This window comes from Drosophila montana, unplaced genomic scaffold (assembly GCF_035044405.1).
Source record: "Drosophila montana isolate Dmon_TW-CO22-7 unplaced genomic scaffold, ASM3504440v1 contig_3829_1, whole genome shotgun sequence".
NCBI lineage: Eukaryota > Metazoa > Arthropoda > Insecta > Diptera > Drosophilidae > Drosophila > Drosophila montana.
This window is the reverse complement of record NW_026998699.1, coordinates 498,517-518,512: the sequence shown is the minus strand read 5'-3', so window position 1 is coordinate 518,512 and position 19,996 is coordinate 498,517. Positions and strand designations below refer to the sequence as shown.

General features: G+C 40.9%; 7 protein-coding genes and 1 long non-coding RNA gene across 11 annotated transcripts in view; 3 read left to right on the top strand and 5 right to left on the bottom strand.

The window, feature by feature from the left end:
• The first annotated feature begins 244 nt into the window (after positions 1-244).
• Positions 245-917, top strand: LOC135437526 (hepatoma-derived growth factor-related protein 3-like). Its single transcript, XM_064695489.1, has one exon. It carries the CDS (start codon positions 318-320, stop codon positions 759-761), a length of 444 nt encoding a protein of 147 aa, XP_064551559.1. The 5' UTR covers positions 245-317; the 3' UTR covers positions 762-917.
• aly (always early) lies at positions 853-2,725 on the bottom strand. 2 transcript variants are annotated; one of them, XM_064695457.1, is made up of 2 exons: positions 2,577-2,725; positions 853-2,484 (listed from the first exon to the last, which is right to left on the bottom strand). In XM_064695457.1, exon 2 carries the CDS (start codon positions 2,399-2,401, stop codon positions 941-943), a length of 1,461 nt encoding a protein of 486 aa, XP_064551527.1. In that variant the 5' UTR covers positions 2,402-2,484; positions 2,577-2,725; the 3' UTR covers positions 853-940. The 2 variants fall into 2 exon arrangements, with proteins under 2 accessions (XP_064551527.1, XP_064551526.1); XM_064695456.1 differs by having other exon boundaries at positions 853-2,523; positions 2,577-2,659.
• Positions 2,726-2,933: 208 nt separating this feature from the next.
• On the bottom strand, positions 2,934-4,413 carry LOC135437510 (uncharacterized). Its single transcript, XM_064695469.1, has 3 exons — positions 4,080-4,413; positions 3,317-4,023; positions 2,934-3,262 (listed from the first exon to the last, which is right to left on the bottom strand). Exons 1-3 carry the CDS (start codon positions 4,252-4,254, stop codon positions 3,044-3,046), a joined length of 1,101 nt encoding a protein of 366 aa, XP_064551539.1. The 5' UTR covers positions 4,255-4,413; the 3' UTR covers positions 2,934-3,043.
• A 187-nt stretch (positions 4,414-4,600) lies between these two features.
• Positions 4,601-6,841, bottom strand: RIOK1 (RIO kinase 1). Its single transcript, XM_064695447.1, has 3 exons — positions 6,600-6,841; positions 5,190-6,533; positions 4,601-5,132 (listed from the first exon to the last, which is right to left on the bottom strand). Exons 1-3 carry the CDS (start codon positions 6,654-6,656, stop codon positions 4,773-4,775), a joined length of 1,761 nt encoding a protein of 586 aa, XP_064551517.1. The 5' UTR covers positions 6,657-6,841; the 3' UTR covers positions 4,601-4,772.
• A 99-nt stretch (positions 6,842-6,940) lies between these two features.
• Positions 6,941-8,073, top strand: Polr3H (RNA polymerase III subunit H). Its single transcript, XM_064695480.1, has 3 exons — positions 6,941-7,176; positions 7,235-7,723; positions 7,783-8,073. Exons 1-3 carry the CDS (start codon positions 7,066-7,068, stop codon positions 7,921-7,923), a joined length of 741 nt encoding a protein of 246 aa, XP_064551550.1. The 5' UTR covers positions 6,941-7,065; the 3' UTR covers positions 7,924-8,073.
• Positions 8,067-19,996, bottom strand: part of LOC135437496 (F-box/LRR-repeat protein 16) — a 44,085-nt gene continuing 32,155 nt past the window's right edge. For all 3 annotated transcript variants that reach the window (XM_064695439.1, XM_064695440.1, XM_064695438.1), the window contains 2 exons: positions 9,991-10,186; positions 8,067-9,566 (listed from right to left, as the gene is read on the bottom strand). In XM_064695439.1, coding sequence (XP_064551509.1) covers positions 9,269-9,566; positions 9,991-10,186 — 494 coding nt within the window. In that variant the 3' untranslated portion in view covers positions 8,067-9,268. The remainder of the gene's footprint in view (positions 9,567-9,990; positions 10,187-19,996) is intronic.
• Positions 14,645-17,438, top strand: LOC135437534 (uncharacterized). The gene is made up of 3 exons (XR_010437706.1): positions 14,645-14,843; positions 16,179-16,390; positions 16,451-17,438. It is a non-coding gene; the product is annotated as an uncharacterized LOC135437534 (long non-coding RNA).
• LOC135437509 (fibrinogen-like protein A) lies at positions 17,468-18,785 on the bottom strand. The gene is made up of 3 exons (XM_064695467.1): positions 18,701-18,785; positions 17,726-18,648; positions 17,468-17,657 (listed from the first exon to the last, which is right to left on the bottom strand). Exons 1-3 carry the CDS (start codon positions 18,779-18,781, stop codon positions 17,534-17,536), a joined length of 1,128 nt encoding a protein of 375 aa, XP_064551537.1. The 5' UTR covers positions 18,782-18,785; the 3' UTR covers positions 17,468-17,533.

Below are 19,996 nucleotides of genomic sequence, written 5' to 3'. Positions count from 1 at the left end.
ACTTATTAATGGATGTCAGAATTTACTGAATGTGGATACTGCACCTTTTGCTCTTTAGTAAGGATTTGCTGAGTTCTAATTATTTACAGCCCGCCCCTTTGCTTAGCACAACTAGTTTGAAAAAAAACAATGTGCCCGAATCACGTCCACATCAAATAAATGTTATAGGGATTATTCCACTCATGTATCGATTGAAATTCTGCGAGCAACACTGGTCGAATCATAGTGCACCCTGTGCGTTAGATTCGGTCTGGCAACACTGCTGAAACAGTTATTTTGTCTTTCGCGCTCAGCTGAAAATTAATTTATAAATACAAATGAGCCGTACAGCCATTAGGCACGAGCAGTTCAAAAAAGGCGATTTTCTATTCGCCAAATTGAAAGGATACCGCCCGTGGCCGGCCCGTGTTCTGCAGGCTGGCGATCGAAAGTACAATGTATTTTTCTACGGAACTTGCGATACGGCCGAGGTGGGACCCAAGCAGGTTTACACGTACACAACATGCATACGGCGTTTGGGTAATTTGCAGAAGCTGAGACAAAATGAATTTAAACGCGCTCTTCTGCATGCCGAGCAGGCAGTCGCAAATCCTGCAGAAGATCAGGCCTACCATCAGACGTTGGCCATACTGGAAAACAATTTCGTAGATGCCATTGATGTGGTACTATGCGACGAATACTATCTAGATGATAATGTCAATAACTGTGTTATAGTCGACGATGAGGATGATGATGAGAAAACTTCTAGACGTATCTGCTAATCGCAGAGCCATGAAATACATTAAGGAATATGTATAGTTGATGCAGATTATGCTCACATTATGTTAGTTAAAGTTATGAGAAATGTAATAGTTATCAAGGTTTTTGTTTGCTTGATGTATTGCGCTTATCCAGTTCAAATAAATGTATTAAAATTATGAATCTTCCTGTTCAGTAGCTTCTACAAGCCCATCTCGATATCAGACTCTTCATTGGGCAAAAGAAGCCCTGCAGCATCTGATTGAAATAGCTGCTGGCACGGCTCTGCTTCTGTCTTGCTCATGGCCAGGATGTGTTCGCGCAGCGGCTGTAGCAGGTTAACTACCTGCCTGAACTCGGTTGTCAGCTGGGGCGGCAATCCCACCAGCAGGTTGGACACAAAGTCATCCATGACCGCATCAACCTCGATGTTGTTGCCGTGGCCCAGTTCTCCGCACAAGTAGAGTAACGTTTGCAGGCGCAGAATGAGCTCTCGCGTCGGCTCTTGCTGGACGCTGCCTTGACATGGTGACGCCTTCAAGTCCATTTCGGCTAGGGTGCGGCACTTCTCGTACAGTTTGTTGCGCGGCACGCATTTGCTATGCAGCGCATCCGTCTCGTACTCATTTAAATGGTGGTGCGCCACGCGCAACGGCTCCAAAATGTCAGCGTTTACCCGATGCAACGTTATCATATTGGAGGCATAACGACGCTGAAGCTTCTCACGCAGCGGTGTCTGCTTGGTCTCCCGCCGAGCGGGCGCTGGCAAGCCACTGGCTTCCAATTCCTCGTTCATGCTGGCCATGTCCTGGACGGTTTTACGTTTGAGGACCAGAAGCTTTTGCAGTTGCAACAGCGCATCCATTAGGGGCTTCGGTTCCTCGGTATCGACGGAGATTTCTGAGGTGGTCAGCTGCTTGTCTTCAGTCTCCTGGACGATGCTGGCCAGCGGAAAGGTTTTGCACTCCTGAAGCACATGGAGATGACAATCAGGCATGCTGAGCACGGTATGCTTGCCCGCTATGTTAAACTTAATCAGGTAACTGCTGTCCCTCGGCTCGTAGCCGATGACGCGTCCCTTGCAAAGCATCAACTGTGGTGCGCTCAGCAGGCTGATCACCTTGACATCCACGGGCAGTGGCATGGGTATCTGTTTGGGCATCAGCTCCAGAGATTGTCCGTCTTGCTCCATATCGAACTTGCGCTGCTGCAGTTGACGAACAATGCGACGACTGCGCTCCAATTCGATGCGCTCGCCAGCAATAAATGCCGGCGAGAAGCGACGAGCCTTGCCCATGTTTCGGCGAATCAGCTGCCAGCAGCGTCGTGGCATTTGACGCGTCTCCAGTTGCGGAAAACAGCTCTGGACGTAGTTGTTCATGTCATAGGAGCTGCCCAGTATCGCCTTGTCGATGAAGGACTCTATGAACTCGCACCAAATCCAGCGCTGGCAATTGGGCTGTTTTAGGTATTTGTACAGCCTTTGATTGGCCGGCAACAGCTCCTTGGTGCTGGTATCGACGGCATCCGGCTCCTGGGCCTCGGCTGAGCTCTTGCCACGCAGTCGCTTACTGAACTTTGGCAACTTGACAAACAGTTCGTCGTCCTCCTTGTCGGCCGTCTGCGATCTGAGCAGACGCTGCGATTCATTCGTCTTAGACATTCTATGAGCTCGGCGTAATCCAATTTTCGATAGCTGTGGTGGCGTGTCTGCTGAATCGGAATCAGTTGCTGTTTGGTTAATATCTGTAAAATGATCAGACATTTTGTACCGAATGCGCAGGGCTAGGCTATCAATTTGTTGATTGCTCTTAAATGTTACGAATTCTAAATTTTACCTGCGCCTACGTGCTGACTCCCAACATTCGCTTTTTATCACAGCGACTACTTGTTTGAAGAAAATCATGACAATTGAAATCCACAAATTGACATTTACGTTAAATTTCAAACTAAACAGAGAGTTGCATGTGGACAAGGGCTGCCACATAGGCTTTAGATTTGTTCCGTTAGGCTTGAGTTGGAGATGTGCAAAAAATCTTTCATATTTCATAACTATATTTATGATTATTTTAAGTTACTCGTCAGGCAGCTGCGAAAGTTTTTCTGTTGTTAAGCTAACCTCCCAGACATATGCAAGCTGTTAATCGATGTTTTTCTTTCTTTTCAGTTCTATGGTATAACAATTTTTACACAAATTTTAAGGTGACGGCAACAAATAAAAAGCAAATTATATTTTTATAAAACAATAGATCCTTCTCAGAGATTTTCGTTTACAATTAAGTTGTATATGTTTTAATCGATTTGGCTATATTTTCCTCAGCTTCGCTAGTCCGAATAGCAGACGTAAGTTCTCCATGTCACAGCCATTTTTATTAGTCATTTTGGACTTCATCGTGGTGAGCATTACATCTGTTTTGGCACAGTCGGCAGGCAGAGCAGGATGTATCTCCAAGTTAACAATTTGCCCATTCCTACTGGCGTTAGATACTTCTCTTAGCTTTCGAGTGCCGTGTGTAATCATCATCTAAAAGCAGTTCCTTACAGGATATCATTGAAATTAAATAGGAGTACTTCTTACGTCCATTATCTTTAGGCCGAGGGGCCGATCAGCTTTGTCCACGCCAAATTTCTCACAGAGATTAACGCACGTGTGCTTGAGTGCATGAATCCCGATGGTGTTCAGTGTCCCATTGCCTCTGCTCATCATAAAGAACAATCGCACGACCAAACACCATCGCTGGCGTTGCCCAGGAGACGCCTTCTGCCAGACATGGCTGCGGCCCAAATAGCTGTGCCCGTTAAAGTTCACGTCGAAATGTGGCACGGGCAGCGCCACCCAGTAGCCCAGCTCCATGTTCGCCATAGACTCGGGCACCGGGACACATACTGGTCTAGGAAACTTGGATATTGGCAGCTTAATGGCTACCAAAAATTCAAATACAATGCGCGTATTGTTATTCGCCTTCAGCTGGGTTGCGATAATGGTGTGGGCACTGACTGGATACTTAGTTGTGTGGTAGCATAATTGGTAGCTGCGTCCGGTTCCCGTTTTGCAGTTAACTGTTGGCTGTGATTTCAAGAGTCCGTCCAAATCGTTGCGTAGATGTGTCTGCAGATACACGGAAGAAATTAGCGAATCACCTACTATCTGCTCCTTGAAGACCGAGTGCAAATAGATGTAGTCGTCGTCCTTAATATCTGTGTAGAACGGAAACCGTAAATCCAACAGCAGATAACAATTAAAGTTGGCAGGTAAGTCTATATTATTTCCGCATATATAGGTGGCTGCAAGGATTTGGCAACAATGTGAATACTGACTGGGCAGGCGCTGCAATCCTTACCAGTTGCCGGCAAATTACTGAAACTGCCGGCGAGCATTGATCTACGCTCCTTGAGCGCTTTATTGATCCAGCCGGCGAGGTAGGTAGCATCACAGAGAAAGGCCTTATGTTCTTTCGATGGAACCTTCAGTTGCATAACAATTTTTTGTAGCGCATTATCGAAAGTTAAAGACATCCTTCGATTCTCAATAACTGTTTTCCCTTTTAAGTCTTGTAAATTGCTAATACAATATTTGAAGATCAAAATTTTGTTAAGCCTATTTGCAGTTGAAATGCTTTTTCTTCTTTTGTGTCAAACTTTTTAAAAGCACTAATTGTTTGACAGTTTGCATAGAAGACGTGGAATGGAACAAGGCTTTAACGTCAATTGATTTAATGGGAATGAAACAATAAGAAACATCAGTTTCCTTAACGTCTTAAGTATTCAAACATATCCTACATATACAGAAGAATATATGAATAGTAAGCAGCAGAACTGTTGCTATAAACAAATTATAATTATCTAATGCAAGGTAAGCCCGTTTTAGTGGTTATCAAAGAGGTTTATGTACATTCCAAGTTTTTTTTATACATTTTTTACATGTAAAATAAATATATTGTGTGCTTGAGCACAATCTGAACTCCGAAATTGATTTGGAAGTTTGTTTACATTGGAGATAATGGAGTTAGAAAAACTTATTGATAAAGGTTCGACTACTTTTTGATGGTGCCGATTTTTTCCTTGCGTTTCTTTACATGCTTCTTAACTTTAACCTTCCGTTGTTCTGCCTTAGCATCCTTTACCGCCTTTTTGCGGGCCTTTTTGCTGTCGGGCGATTCGTCACGTGGCCGTGCCGAGTTTTTGAACTTTGACGTGTCATCGTCCTCCTGCGATTCGTCGCTCTCGTTGCCACTTGTCTGCTGCTCACTTTCCGCACTGTTATGTTCGGCATCCAAAATGTCCGGCTGTTTCTGAACATCTAATTGTGGCGTAAGACCCGTGATTTTTGCGTAGACAAGATTCTGCTGGACACCCTGCTTAGCTTTTGTCACATCGCGCTCAAAATGCGGCACCTGGGGTATAATAATGGATTAGAATTGGAAAACTGATATTTTTTTTGTGGTATTTACCTCATCCAAGCGTTTGGGAATGTAGGTGTTCTGCCAAACAGCCGCATCGATCTTCTCTTGCGCTGTGATGGCATCAAAGTCTCGATCCATAATACGCTCCGAAATGCGCTCCAAGCATTCCTCCATATTTTGTTCGTTTATGGTCTGGTCCGTTATAAAGTCAAACAGCTCCTTGACCGTCATGGTGGCCACCGATTTTTTGCGGAAGAATTCCGATATGTTGGTGCAGTCCTTGCGTAGAAAGTCGAACGCATGTGGATGATCGTGCTCGACCGACTGGCTAACATCAATAATCACCAGTTGGCCATCTTGGAACAGTATATTGAACTCGGAGAGATCCGCATGCACCAGCCGACACTGATTGTATATGCGCCACATAATGACCACGCAGTCGCGGTACAGCTCGCGCGCCTTTGAAGTACTCAGCTCCACGTCTTTCAGCTTTGGAGCTGGCCAGCCGTCGCGACCGCAAAAGCGCATGACCAACACATGCGAACGCAGCAGAATGGGTTCGGGAACGGGCACACCAGCATTGCGCATGCGCAGGTAGTTACGCATCTCCTTTTCTGCCCAGGTGCGCACCATCTTGCGAGGATTGTGCTTGCAGTAGCCATGACGGAAGCGAAACTCGCCCGAAACGTACTTGTCACGATCTTTGAACACTAGAATTGAGGTCTTGTAGATTTTGATAGCATACTCATCGGTTGCATTCTTGGAGACAGCATGGTACACATTTGCCTCTTTGCCGGTGGATATGCAGCCGTTGATCTCTTGAATAAGACCGCGGTTAAGCAGCTTGAAGAGTATCATGCGTGTTCGTGGATCCATCACCTGCTCCGCTGTGGCGCGATCGTGCTTGTCCCTCACACGCACTCGCTCTGTCTCCTGGCGTCGATCGAAGCTTACCAACCGGTTGGCCGCTTGTGCGCTCATATTGGCGTTTGGATCGTACTTCTCGACATTTATCCGGGCTGAGTATCGCCGCAGCACCTTCTCATTCGGCTGGTAGCTGCTCACGCGCTGAGTGCCGCCTCCTACTGTACCGCCAGAACAAGTGCCGGTACCGGTTCTGGTACTGTTGCCCCCACCTGTTGTTAGCTGTGATTGCGCGTTCTGCTTGTTAAAACCGCTGTAGGCTTCTTCGTATGCATCGTAGTCGTCGCCCTGGTCGTAATCGTCGTCTTCATACTCATCCGGATAGTCCGAATCAGTTTCCTCGGCCGGATTGGTGTTATCAATAATTTGCTGGCACAGGTCGTCGCTTACTCCTTTTTCTTTCTGTTTGATGTTCTTAAAAATGTCGTGCTTCACTGTAAGCGATTTAAAGTCTTCCACCCACTCAGACTTCAACGCATTGCATTTTATTTACAAATATTACTTTGCATTTACAAAATTTATGTTTAAACTTACATTTTTCAGATTCTCGTCATCCTCCTCCGGATCGCTATATTTGTGTGCATCGGTCATCTCGTCTGTGAGTGCAACAGGTGTGCGTAGGTGCTCAGTCTATCAACCATAAACAATTATCGCTTGTTGTGTTGCAGGCCGTCCTTTTTAAATGCTTTCAACTTTTGAAATTCACGTTTTAGTTAAAAATAATTGTGAAATCAACTTGCACGTGTGATTCGCGAACAGCTGATACTTTTGCCATTCAACATTGCACGCTGACAGCAATCGGCTATCGATATAGAAGTTAAGCAACAGCTGTTCTGTTATGGCTCCATTGTGACTCTGTTACCTCTAGATGTTAATAACATAACAGCTGTGAAACAATGAGGCTACAATAAAATAATCGCGCCGGCTAATAATATTTATATAGTTCGCGCCCATCAATATAAGACCAAGTTAGTTAAGAAGAAGTAGATGGTTATTAAACATGTTTGTACTGGCAGAACTTAAAGACAACGTACGCATTGCGCCCGACCACTTTAATTTGAAGCTTGTGGATGCGGTGCGTGACGAAATTGACAGGAAACTGGCTAATAAGGTAATTTGAACGATTTCGGAATACATCTATTGAGTAACTTGTGCTGCGCCTTTGACAGGTGTTGCTGAACGTTGGCTTGTGCATAGCACTCAAGGAGATCGTCTCACTGAAGGACTCGATTATTCTGCCCGGAGACGGCGCTTCACACACAGAGGTGCTGTTTCGCTATGTGGTGTTCCGGCCCATGGTGGGAACTGTTATTACCGGAAAAATACGCAGCTGTTGCCGCGAGGGAGTGAACGTGACGCTGGGCTTCTTCGATGATATACTTATTCCACATGCGGCTCTGCAGCATCCGTCGCGTTTTGATGAGGCGGAACAGGCCTGGGTCTGGGAGTATCCGTTGGATGATGGCGGTAAACATGATCTCTTCATGGACGTTGGCGAGCCAATTAAGTTCCGTGTTTCCCGCGAGATATTCGAGGAAACATCCCCCATTGGCCCACCCAAAGCGGAGGGTCAAGCGTCCCAAAATGCTAGCACTTCAGCAGCGGCAGCAGCCGCCACCGCTGCGGCACAGGAAGTGAAGACACCCTACAAGATAATCGTCAGTCCAGATCCCAAACACTGTGCACAGTCGTGTACTATATGTTATTGTTTTTTCAGGGCGCCATTAACGAGTCTGGGCTGGGCGTGCTCTCCTGGTGGGATCAGCAAGGCAAAGAGGAAGAGCAGGACGGTGAAGATGGCGAAGATAATACAGAATATGATAATGACGACGATGGGGAGGGCGCCTGCGAGGAATGACAAAGGAGTGGATAGCTTTTTTAAAAGCAAATGTCACTAAGCTTATTTGTTTTTTTTATGAATATTAATAAGAACTTAGCTGTTAAGGAATTTAGAAAATAATTTAAAAAAAGTTGAAACTTCTTACAAATGAATCAAGAGAATTTCAAATATGCTTTAGTTTATTTTCTCATATATTTGTTTTTTTAAAATTTGTTGTTTGTTTTAAATATTGTTTAAATTTGGTTTTTTTTTCCAAACTACAATCCTTACATTCCTCATTTAAACAAATGTTTTGGTAGCGCATCTTTTTCACATAAGGTAGTTATCCATATATTTATTAATTTATTATAGTTTATGTTTAGCTCTTTGTCGTTGGCGACTTAGTACTAGTACTAGTAAGGGCGGCACAGGGACTTCAGAATATACAATTAAATCTCTTTCACTTGATCATTTTCAAACGTAGTTCCCCCAAATTGTATGCGATTTAGTTTGAAAATATTGTTTTCCATTAGTTTAGCGTGCACATTTCTCTAAATCGTCTAATTCTAAAACTGGAATACGCTATTTTTATTGACTTTCGTTTGTTTTGAAGAGGGGTAGGAGGTAGGGGAATGCGGGTTCATTTCTAGCATAGTTATTGTATGTTACAATTGATAAAAAGTTGTTGTGTTCGGGGCTGCGCAAAGGTGAGCTAAGTATAAAGCTGGTTGGCAACTTTGCCTATAAATATTCATTTCAGTTTTTTTTTTGAAAGTATGTTACTTTGAACAATAAATTGCATATTTTTTGATTTTGCTTGCATGCTGCATACGTTTGTTTTTTTTGTTTGTTTGTCTTTTAGGCGCAATGTTTAGAGTTAATTTACATTTACATACATATATCAAGTATATATGTATGCACATATATCTATAGAAATTGTTTCTTTGTTTGCACAATCTTTTATGGTTAATTACAGTGAGGTTAATTTAAACTTGATTTAAAAGACTACAATAATAATAATAGTTATAAATATAAATAATTGTTAATATTAGACGTCATCTCGGTATTGTACTGTATGTAAATAAATATCATTTGGGGTCTTTTATTGTATAGCTTTCTTAAACAGCTCCCAACTTAATATATATGTGTATAGAGTTCCATTTAAAATCACAGTAAAAATCATAAGAAACAAAAAATAATTGTAAAACCATAAGGGTTCATAGTTTTTATAGCACAAAAGGAACTTCATGACTAAAAATCACAATCTAAAAAAAATTATTATAGCATAGAAAATAGCATCTTAATAAAAACTCATATAACTGAATCTAAAGAAAATCAGTTTCATTCACATTCACATTCACATTCAAATAAAGTAATGCATCAATTATTCGATTATCAAGCAGCGTGGCAGATGCTCTTTCAAATAATCGAAAAGCTCGTGCGAGGCGCCAGGACAATTGGTCAGCTCCAGCTCCTGCAGATGACGCAACTGGATGAGGCTGGACAAGCCGGATGACGTCAGCAGCGGGCAGCCAGCCAGCGATAGGACCTGCAGATTGCGCATGGAGCACAGGTGTTGCAGCCCGAAATCACGCACCTGGGAGCACCAGCGCAAGAAGAGGGCGGTCAGCGATAGCATCGTGGATATGTATCCAACTCCGATGTCCGTTATATGGACGCACCTAAAAGTGACAAATACAGAGGCATTAATTGCTGTTTCGTTTTCAACAGTTCTTTAAATCCAGGCTGCAAAGCCAACAAAACCATTTTTAAAAAATCCATTTTTATGTTCGGCTGTTCTTACAATCTGAATTTAAAGAAAACTTACAGTTCAATTTAGAATATCGAACTGGCATAAGATTATTACGCAAGTTATACACTCTAAAAAATGGCAAAAATAATAAAGTTGGAAGCATGGAAGCTGCTTCGACCTGCACTGGCAGCTCGTGCAGTTCCTGGATGGGGGGGAAAGCGAGTGCGGAAATTGAATTTAACTCATGAATAATTACGAGCAGTGCCCTAGGAAGGGGGAGGGGGGGGGGGACTAGTTGTCTAGAGGTAATTGTGCAGAGGCAGGCGTGAGTGTGGGGCGGGCGGGCAACTCACCTATCCAATGTCAATTCCTCCAGTTGGTTCAGATCACAGGCGATATACTCGAGCGAGGCGTCCGTTATGCGGGGACACCAGGACAGGTCCAGGGCGCGCAATTTTTGCAGATTCTCGGCAATCAGCTCGACGCCATCGTCGGTAAGTTTGCTGCAGCCGGAGAGGCTGAGCACCGTTAGATGCGGCAAGGAGTGCACTGCAAGCAAACAAGTCAAGATAAGTTTACATTAACTTTAAGTGGCAACTGGGGCGCAAAGTTTACGAAGCAGCAGCAGCAGCAGGAACAACAAATACTGCAGCACATGCGACGCATCAGTTGCTGCAGTTGCTCCACTTGGTCTTTGGAGGGGGTTTAGCTGGCCTCAGCCGCATGCTTCAGCTGCATTGGCTAAGACCCTTGCATAGTTTATGCAGCCTGAGATTCAAAGGGAAATTACTTCTTTATAGCTGAAACATTTTGCAAATATTTAAAGAGCTTTACGACGGATTGACCCATAGCCACAGCCAAAGGTATTATACAAAGCATTAAAAAGAACACCTGGCAACAGCTTAAATTGGCTTATAACCTGGCTGCAAGCCAAAAGGAATTGTCTTAAGTCGTCTCGTTCAACCTGAATATTCAGCTCATTTTGCATTATCAAAGAAGGCAAATATTGTTTGCTTTGACAGAGCTACAAAAATGTTTGAATAATGTTCACACATATAATATACTAAAATAAAATAATATAGAAATTTTCCAAAAGTTAAAAATATATATATATATGTATATATATACTAGCGGGTATAACCCGGCCTTGCCCGTGACACGTATGGTTTAAAATCAATCAAAAAGCTGATTTTGCAACTGATCGGACGGTTAACAAACAACTTTCATGCAAACGTTTTCCGCCAATTTACCACTGCTGCGAGTGGAATTTCCCAAATCGTTGAAACACGTATTCATTATATTCTTGTGTAGAGCTTGAAAAAAATGAGTTTCGATTTTACGAAAATTGTGAAATCCGAAAAATACAAATGATTTTGTATGTACATCCTTGGAAATGAATTTGAGGGCGAAATGTCGACTACCAAATCTTTGACCCCCATTTACACTAATGAGGGATGGATTTTCAAAGAAGTGCGCAACGCCCCTCAAATGAATTTGAACAAAGACCTTTGAAAATAAATTTGAGCCCGATCGGATGCTAAACAAAAAAGTTGCATACAAACGTTTTCGCGATTTTTCCACACTTGCGGGTGGAATTTGCCGAAACCCCGTGTTAACGTGCACCTACATCACATAAGGTAACTACAGTGAAAATCAGTCAGTCAGTCAGTCAGGACAAACAGCTTTATATAGAGAGATATATAGTTACAAGTACATATACTTTTGCACCAATTGTATTATGAGCTGGAAAGCATTTCGATTAAGGCATTTAAAACGAGTTTTCACTAAATATTTGTAAGTAACTTGGCGTAAGTTTATAAAATCGTTCTTGTTACCTTTTGCACAGAGCACATCTGCATTTATTGAGTGCACATTTATGAACCCAAAGTTAATGAAATGAACGTATGCTCATAGCACGTGCATTTGAAGTGCTTTTGGCCAAGTGTGTGTATGGGCGAAGCTAATTGAATCTGAACAATAATTGAATTTTGTGGCCATTCTCGCACGGAATGTGTGAGAATGTGTTGACTAAAAGCATTTGCATAGATTCAGTTTTGCCAGCTTCAATTAGTGCCCAGCTGCTCCACTCTAAAAAGTATCTCAGAAGTCATGGAACTATCTCACAGATAGCTAGAGAGTAGCTTCGTCTTATGGTTTTTGTTCTGAATGTTTTGAATTATGGACCTGGCCCGCTGGCCAGCGGCTGACAATGACAACTTTGTTCTAGTTGCGTCATCTTCAGTTTTGTGCCACATTTCATGTGCCACATTTTGTGTCTTCTCTGCTATTTGAGTTGCAACAGTGGACATTCTGTTCTTTGTAGCTGTTTGCGGTACATTCTATATGTTAGTTACAAATAAGTTAAAGTCTTTATTTGAACTCGCATTTGTTACTGCAAAACTGACGGCGGAAACTTTATTTTTCCTATTGAATGTTAATTGAATTTTAAAAGTTTTTTTTTGTTAAGCTTTCAGCATTATGTCAGGTTAATTTTTATCAAAAAAATAGAATTTTGGAAATTAAAGAAGATTCTAGTCAAGTTAGATTAGAAAAATGTAAACTTCTCTATTAATATAGATTTTTTTTTAGTTTTGCGAGAATAATCTTTATAAAAAAGCTTTCCAAAATGTAAAATATAAAACAAGAGTCTAGTCAAAGGAGATACGAATTTTAGAAGCTCTACTTAGAAAAAAATTCTATTTTGGAGCTACCTCTTTTTTTCAAATTTAAAAGAAAAACACTTCAAAAGAAGATTGGTAGAATTTAAAGTTCCGCATTTATATAGTTTTTGTTAAGATCTAAGGATTATTCAGCTTCATTCAGAAATACTCTCACAAATTGAGAAAATAAAAGAAGTCAAAGCAGGTTAAAAAAGTTTGCGAGGCAATTGTTTAGCATTTGCAATACCCTTTCTGCATAGAGTAAGGGATCTCGACATGTGAACTCGACTCGCTCAGGTTTTCGGATTAAGCTCACGACTTTGCGAGTTCTTTGGCTTTTCGTAAGCAAATGAGCATATTAAAGGGTTGTCTGGTAACAGATAAATGGCAACGGGTTGCGGGCTGTGTGGGTTACGGCTTACGGGCTACGGGTTACGGGTTACGAGTTACGGGTTACGGGTAGGGTGTACAAGCGACGGCTACAATTACCGTTCTAAAGCGGCTTAAGCGAGCGAGTCGCACAAAGGCGACTTTGCTAATGGGAACACGGCAGCGGCGGCGGCGGCGGCGGCGGATTCAAGTCTGCCGTGGAATTGGCCACGTGCCTCCGTTTGCAGGCGCGGTGGCTGCATAAACAGAGATAAGCATAAAACATAAAGGACGGAGAGGTGGGCAGGCAACTTTCAAGGAGCGCCGAGGAATGCAAGAATTTCCATAGCATGATGAAGCAAGATGAAGTCAAAAAAATGCAGCCCGCCAAAGCAACTAAGCGGCTTTTCACTCGACATTTCCAACTAACAGCAACTGGGGGCATACACGAGTCTCTGATAAACTGTGCCCCACTTTGCCAGATACCAGATACCAGACACGGATTCGAGCTACTCGCCTCTATGTGGAAAAGTGCATCGTTTGTTTGGCTTCTGGCCAAAAAACCACAAGGTGCACGTATGCAAAAACGATTTAAATTACAATATGAATATGAATACTCAGAAGCGGCTATCCGACATTCGTGAATAAAAGACTGTGTGCAAAGCCTGTGTGGAAAACTTAAGAACAGATGCAAATTTATAATAAATATGACCTTATTAACCAAGGTTGCAAAATGTTTTTGAGCTCAACTGAGACCTAAAACATAACCAATTGCCCAAATACCAGCCGAAATACGGCTGAATTCTTAATCATGAACTTTTAGGAAAACTTAACCTCAAAGCATTCGCAACTTAAGCTGATCTTATTATATCTAGCCATAGCATATGATATCTACCCATTAGAAGCAGCTTCCGAACCTCAACAAGTTCTTGCCAAGTTGAGTAGCTACTTAATGGAATTTGAAATTATAACTAACTAGATATTTTAATGAAAATTATATTAAATAAATGTAACACTTGACAGAGAAAAGTGAGCTTCAAGAAATAATAAAATGTGCTGAAATTCTCAAGAAGTAATGTTCAGTTCTGGGTCAAATAATGTTTTTTTTTCTCTGCAGTTCTTGGGATTTGTTGGCCTCTTAACTGTAATTGTATCCATTGGCATCAATTGGTAGCAGCCGCAATTGTGGCCAACGCGGCCTGCAAAAGTGGGAGACTTCAAAGTTAAAAACCGCAAAAAAAAAAAAATAAATAAAAATAAATAAATGCTAAATCAGTCAATAACAAAGGCCCGCAATCATGTGAGATGTGTTGAAGTATTTAAATGAATGCTGAGCTTTTCATGCATACATGACGAAATGCCACAAGGGACAGAGACAGACAAGCAGCTACAGATACAGATGCAGCTACGAGACACAGATACAGATACAGTTAGAGATACAGATACAGATGCAATGCTACAATTGCATTAGATTGAGCTGACGACGGCGATTAAACGCCAAAACCAATAGACCACAGCGACCGAGACAGAGAGCAACAGAGAAAGAGAGTGATAGAATGAGAGAGAGAGAGAGAGAGAGAGATTGGGAGACTTGAGAAGAGAGATAGATTTAAAGCAGCATCGATTGAATTACATTTATAGCTTCAAACGAAATCATATTGCATTCGCATTAGAAGCCTTAAAGCGCGACAGATTTCTCTCCGATTTGCGCGTATTTATCGCGGCCGTAATCGCAGCTGAAATTCATTTCATTATCAGCCGCAGATCGAGACGCATCGATCGAAATCTAAGAGTTATAAGTATATAGTCAATGTGTACTCGCAGTGAATCCCAGTGCCGCATCCTGTGTATGTTGCAGTTTCGGTTTGTGACCGACACTAACGGGTAGTTGGGGCACCTCGAATACGCTGGTTTACTCGTTTTTGCGATCACAAATTCTGAAATTGCAACGAAAAGCAACAACAAACTGAGCGGGGCGGAACGGGGGTCAATGTAAGTTCGAGCTGTGGATCGGTATTCAGTGATGTGGCAATTGTGAAAAGTGTGAGATATTTTCATGATTGTTCGAATCGGATTTCAGTTCGGAGAGGGAGAGAGTGAGCAGGAAAGGAGAAAGAGCGTGAAAACCTATTGATAATCTTTTTCTGTATAATACATATACATATATGTTGTACATAGTAAGTATGCATTTCTTACTGATAGTAATACAATTTATATACATATATAGAAGAACGTCATAATCAACATTATGTACATTTGCTCATCACCGCAAATGTCAACTATCAAGTGACTAAAACAAATCTCAGTATTATGTTCAATTATATTTAATGGCACACAGTATATTCTAGAGAATCTCAGATTATTAAAAAAAAAGTGGCAGCTATATAAATAGGATTTATATACTAAATACTGGTGGTGACAGCTTTAGATGAGATTCATTTCATCGCTTACACTGGCTTACAAAATTACATAAAACTTCGTTCCTTACATTATAATTCAGAATCATAACTCCAACTTTTCAAAAGTTAGATGCAACAAACTTGGAAAGAATCGCATGATTAAAAATAGAGTCTTGCGCTCGGAGTAGACAAAGATCGGATTATAAGCTCCGAAGTAAATCAAGACTGCATTTCCCAAACATAATCTAGGAAATAGGGCCTAGGGCCTAGGGCATAGGGCATAGGGGAAAAGAAGCTCAACTGCATGTCGAATTTTGTGTATGTATATGTAGAATTACATTGTATGCAGGTTCTTGTATACTGAGAAAACATATTCTACTTTTTGATACCTTCCCCTCTGCTTTGGTATATAATCACTTGTGTGATCTGAGAAACGGATAATGATCGGATTGTAATCTTTGAAGTTAATCAAGATTGCATAGTTTAGGGCAAAGGGAAGAAGAAGCACAGCTGCAGCATAAATTAAGTGTGTGTATATATATGTGTTTATTTCTTTCTTTACGTATGTATATATAAGTAGAAGTTAGCTAGAATGTTAATAAATGCAGCTTGGGGCTGGGTTTGGGGTATCTCCTGGTCGGGCACTCCCGACTTTAACACTCTAACTGGTTTTTAACTTTGCTTACCATAGAAAAATAACCAAATAAAATAAACACGAAATTTCTGTTGACGTGCCGTAAAACAAATGGAATCTTCGACAAGTTTTGGAAATAATTTAAATTCAATGCGTAAATCGAATTTATTTCTTGGAAACTGTAAGGAGCTACTTGATATGTAAATGGAAATTTGTGCATGTTCACAAATTACAAATACCCAGAAATAGTGTTATTACACACACACACACACACACGCACACACGCACGCACACTCAAGAGCTGTATGCTAAGCTAACAATTTGTAACTTGGCTTTGCCTGAGAGATACATTTGCCATAACAACTAACGACATTTGTGTGAGTGTGCGTGTGTGTGTGTGTGTGTGCGACAGGCTTCCAATTGGATTTGTGAGTTTTTTATGCCATTTACTCAAAGCATTGCCTCTTATCTACTTTTAGGCGCCGAAGATGTCAAACTGTCAAGCGAATACGAAGCATTGTGATCAAATACATATATGTATGCTAACAAATACATGTGTGCGGCTATCTGTGTGTGCGTGCGTGTGTGTTGACGTTGGTTCATACACTAAAAAAAAAGAATGTTCACTAAAATCCCCAGAAGCTTAGAAATAATTTCTTTAAATAGGTAATGCCTGGAAGAGAAATATCTGGTAAATGGAAATTTATTTCTCAAAAGATTTGTTAACTTATCTAACTTTTATTTATTATAGACCTGCTTGCAGGGTATCTTATAGTCGAACTTAGTCGACTTTAACATAAATTGTTGCCCTCTCAATTACTAATATGACAAAATAAAGCCGCACTCAGAAGTATAATGCCAAACGCTCGGCCCAAAGCTCGTTTTGGACATCAATTTTGCTTTCCGCATTTTGACAGCTGTTTTTATACCCTGTACGCATATAAAACGGGTATGTACGTTGCGAAAAAGCCAGATAAAATTACTTATTCTTTATACAATTTCATCGTGCACCTAAATCCCTTTCAAGGCTTGCACATTTTTTTAATAGTTTCTTCTTTATATGGTGCCCGCTGCAGAATATCTTTAGGTATAGTTTACTGAAGATTTCATTGCCCCAAACTACTTCTCAGAGGTCTTTGTTCAAATTCATTTGAGGGGTGTTTCACACATTTCCAAAAAATGTATTCCTTCTTGTTGCGAATGGGGATCAAAGATTTGGTGGGTCACGTTTCGCGCTGAAATTCGGATGAAATTTAAGGATCTATATGGAGAAATCATTTTACATTTTCCGAAAATCAAAGCTTCCCCGGTTTCCGGCTTCCGATTTGCTTCAAACTTATTTTCAAAGTTCTACATAAGAATATAATGAATACGTGTTTAAGCGATTTGGGAAATTCCACCCGCAACAGTGGTAAATTGGCGGTTGACCCAAATTTCAACCAAGGAGGAATGGATTTTTCAAAAAGTACGAAACATCCCTCAAATGAATTTGAACAAAGATCTTTGAAAATGAGTTTGAGGCCGATCGGATGGTTACATAAGGTAACTACAGTGAAAATTTCAACTTGCTAACTCTTACGTTTTGGGCTGTACGTTGATCACCAATCAGTCAGTCAATAAGTCAATCAGGACAAACAGTTTGTTTGCATCCAGCTTTATACAGAAGTAAATAATGGAGTTTGTTATAATATCGAACTCTAATTCATTTTAATTTGTTTGATATGCGTCGAATTTAATATTTGTGTTCCTTTCTGTTGTGGATTTTAGTTGCGAGTACATTTTAAGACAATTTAAGCTCTTCTACAATAAATGGTATACATATTAGTTTTTGATTTTATTTTCCATTGCTTTTGGGGCGTATGAGCATTTTGACTGTCTTCAAGGAGATGGGGCCCCATCCCCAATATATGGCATCGTCTCTGGACACCTCATGATCATAGTATTTGCCATTTAAATTGTTAAAAAAAAAACAATATAAAAATTAATTGCATATAAATTGTTTTGACAAAGCTGTGGCGATCAATACCTGTCTGCACAAGCACCGTACCACCAACCACCACCATTATTGTCTCTTGCGCAGTTGACAGAATCCCAATTGTCATTGTCACGATCGTATGTGGTGAATTTCCTATCTTTGTGGTATTCCAAGTTATCATCAGTTGCACTGCCCTCAGATTTGCCCAAGGTGATCAAGGTGTATTGGTCCTCCTCGCCAGAAATGGCAAATTGATCGTATCTTCTGTATTTGGTGTCACCAACAAATCCTTCCATATGTATGTAGAGCTCGTGGGGTTGGGCGCGCGTCAAGCGATGAATCCTCTCGAGACCGAGGAAGAAGTCGCCATCAAAGGAACCAAAACCTTCACGGTAATTGGCCCAATTCCTGTAGAAATCCTCCTTTCCATTGATTCGCTGCTGGATAACCGTCCAGCCAGGACCTGCTGTCGCACTATCACAAAGTACATCGGAGGGAGCTTCTTGATCCGGGCTAATCTTATGAATACCCGGAGCATCAGCAAAGTCGGTGCATTCGCCGTAAACAGGCTTCTCTTCGTCGGTTCTTAGTTTCTTGGCACAATTGTTTATTTCGTTTTTGAGTTCAGATATTTGTTGGGCCTGTTGATCAATTGACTTCTTTTGTTTCTCCAGCTGCTCTTCATAGTCCTGGATTTTCAAGGCATTGGAATTGGGTTTACTCATTTCCTCTTTTATTGATAAAACGTTGTTCGTTAGCTCTTGGATACTCTGTTTGTAAAATTCGATGACCAAATCATTACGTTGGTTCAGCTTTTCCTGCAGTTGCTGGATTTCCCTGTCTTTGCCTTCAATTTTATTGTTATTGTTTTCAATTTCCTCCTTCATCTGATGAATATACTTTAACAAAGGTCTCACAGCCTTATAGGTGTGCTCTCCACATTTTTCCTCTGCTATTCTGGTTGCCACAGAAGACTAAGAAAAACACGATTATTTACCGCACTTCACGTAAACTTCAAATAAATACCTCATTTTCATTGGCCTGTGTTTCAGCTAGGATGAGCATTAGGCTTAAGTATAACACATATGGAAACAAAACAGATTTCATTTTGTTTAACAAGACGATAGCTTTAAAACTGAGAAAGGAGTACGTAAAGAACAAGACAGACGATCAGGTGGACATCGTCTGTTGTTACACATTTCATGATAAAATTATAAAGCCCTCTGCAAGGGTATAAATCATTTTATACAAATATAATTTTTATACACTTGCAGAGGGTATTATAATTTTGTCGTGAAATGTGTAACGCGTAGAAGGAGACATCTCCGACCCCATAAAGTATATATTCATGATCAGTATCAAAGCCGAGTCGATATAGCCATGTCCATCTGTCCGTCTGTCCGGCTGTCCGTCTGTCAGTCTGTCTGTTTCTATGCGAACTAGTTTCTCAGTTTTAAAGCTATCTTTATGAAACTTTGCAATAGTCCCTCTTTCTGCTGCACGCAGTTCATATGTCAAAACCAGCTGGATCGAACCACTATATCATATAGCTGCCATAGATCGATCTGTCGAAAAGTAGGTTCTTGTATGAAAAACATTTTTGTTTATAAAGATATCTTGATCAAACTCGGCATTTATTTGTTTTACTATGCTCCTCATATATATGCGAAATCCTATTTGGATCGGACCACTTTATCATATAGCTGCCATAGGAACGATCGGTCGAAAATTAAGTTGTTGTATGGAAAAGTTGTTTGTTTTTCAAAACATCTCAACCATACTCGGCATTAACTTTTTTCCCTGTGCTTTCGTAGATATGAACATTATGAAAAGGTTGGGTCTGCAAGGGTATTAAGTCTTCGGCTAGCCGAAGATGGCCCTTCCTTCTCGTTAATAACCAAGTCGTATTTTTAATCGACCGCTAAAGTTTCTAAAATGTGAGCATAAAGCTTGCCCGAATCTATGCCGCACACTTAATTAATCTATACAATAATTTTTTGACCGTGAACCGAACTTTAAACCAAACCAAAACATAATTTTGTTTAATCTTTGGTTAGAAATAAATAAACAAACGAAACTTTTTAGTTAGTATACAAATAAAAATTCTTATTAATTTCAAATGTCTTTGGATCCCGTAATCTGCAATGTTATGTTAACACATATTTGTGTTAACTGCCCTTGTGAACTGCCGGGTAAATATTTGAGCTCAATAATCACAAAAATTGAAAGTGCGGAGGCAGCCACAGAAGGAAATCAGAGGCCAGTCCACAGTGTGTGGGCGGGGCCAGTGTGTGGGCCCTGCAATAATGAGCTATAACTAAG

Coding starts and splice junctions, on each gene's coding strand:
- LOC135437526 (XM_064695489.1), top strand. CDS start 318: ATGAGCCGTACAGCCATTAGGCACGAGCAGTTCAAAAAAGGCGATTTT.
- aly (XM_064695456.1), bottom strand. CDS start 2,503: ATGTCTGATCATTTTACAGATATTAACCAAACAGCAACTGATTCCGAT.
- LOC135437510 (XM_064695469.1), bottom strand. CDS start 4,254: ATGTCTTTAACTTTCGATAATGCGCTACAAAAAATTGTTATGCAACTG. Junction 4,024..4,079: donor CAGTAATTTGCCGGCAACTG/GTAAGGATTGCA, acceptor AAATCCTTGCAG/CCACCTATATATGCGGAAAT. Junction 3,263..3,316: donor TCGGCCTAAAGATAATGGAC/GTAAGAAGTACT, acceptor AACTGCTTTTAG/ATGATGATTACACACGGCAC.
- RIOK1 (XM_064695447.1), bottom strand. CDS start 6,656: ATGACCGATGCACACAAATATAGCGATCCGGAGGAGGATGACGAGAAT. Junction 6,534..6,599: donor ATGACGAGAATCTGAAAAAT/GTAAGTTTAAAC, acceptor AATGCGTTGAAG/TCTGAGTGGGTGGAAGACTT. Junction 5,133..5,189: donor TTCCCAAACGCTTGGATGAG/GTAAATACCACA, acceptor ATTATACCCCAG/GTGCCGCATTTTGAGCGCGA.
- Polr3H (XM_064695480.1), top strand. CDS start 7,066: ATGTTTGTACTGGCAGAACTTAAAGACAACGTACGCATTGCGCCCGAC. Junction 7,177..7,234: donor ACAGGAAACTGGCTAATAAG/GTAATTTGAACG, acceptor CGCCTTTGACAG/GTGTTGCTGAACGTTGGCTT. Junction 7,724..7,782: donor AGACACCCTACAAGATAATC/GTCAGTCCAGAT, acceptor TTGTTTTTTCAG/GGCGCCATTAACGAGTCTGG.
- LOC135437509 (XM_064695467.1), bottom strand. CDS start 18,781: ATGAAATCTGTTTTGTTTCCATATGTGTTATACTTAAGCCTAATGCTC. Junction 18,649..18,700: donor CACAGGCCAATGAAAATGAG/GTATTTATTTGA, acceptor TGTTTTTCTTAG/TCTTCTGTGGCAACCAGAAT. Junction 17,658..17,725: donor TACGGTGCTTGTGCAGACAG/GTATTGATCGCC, acceptor TTTTTTTTTTAA/CAATTTAAATGGCAAATACT.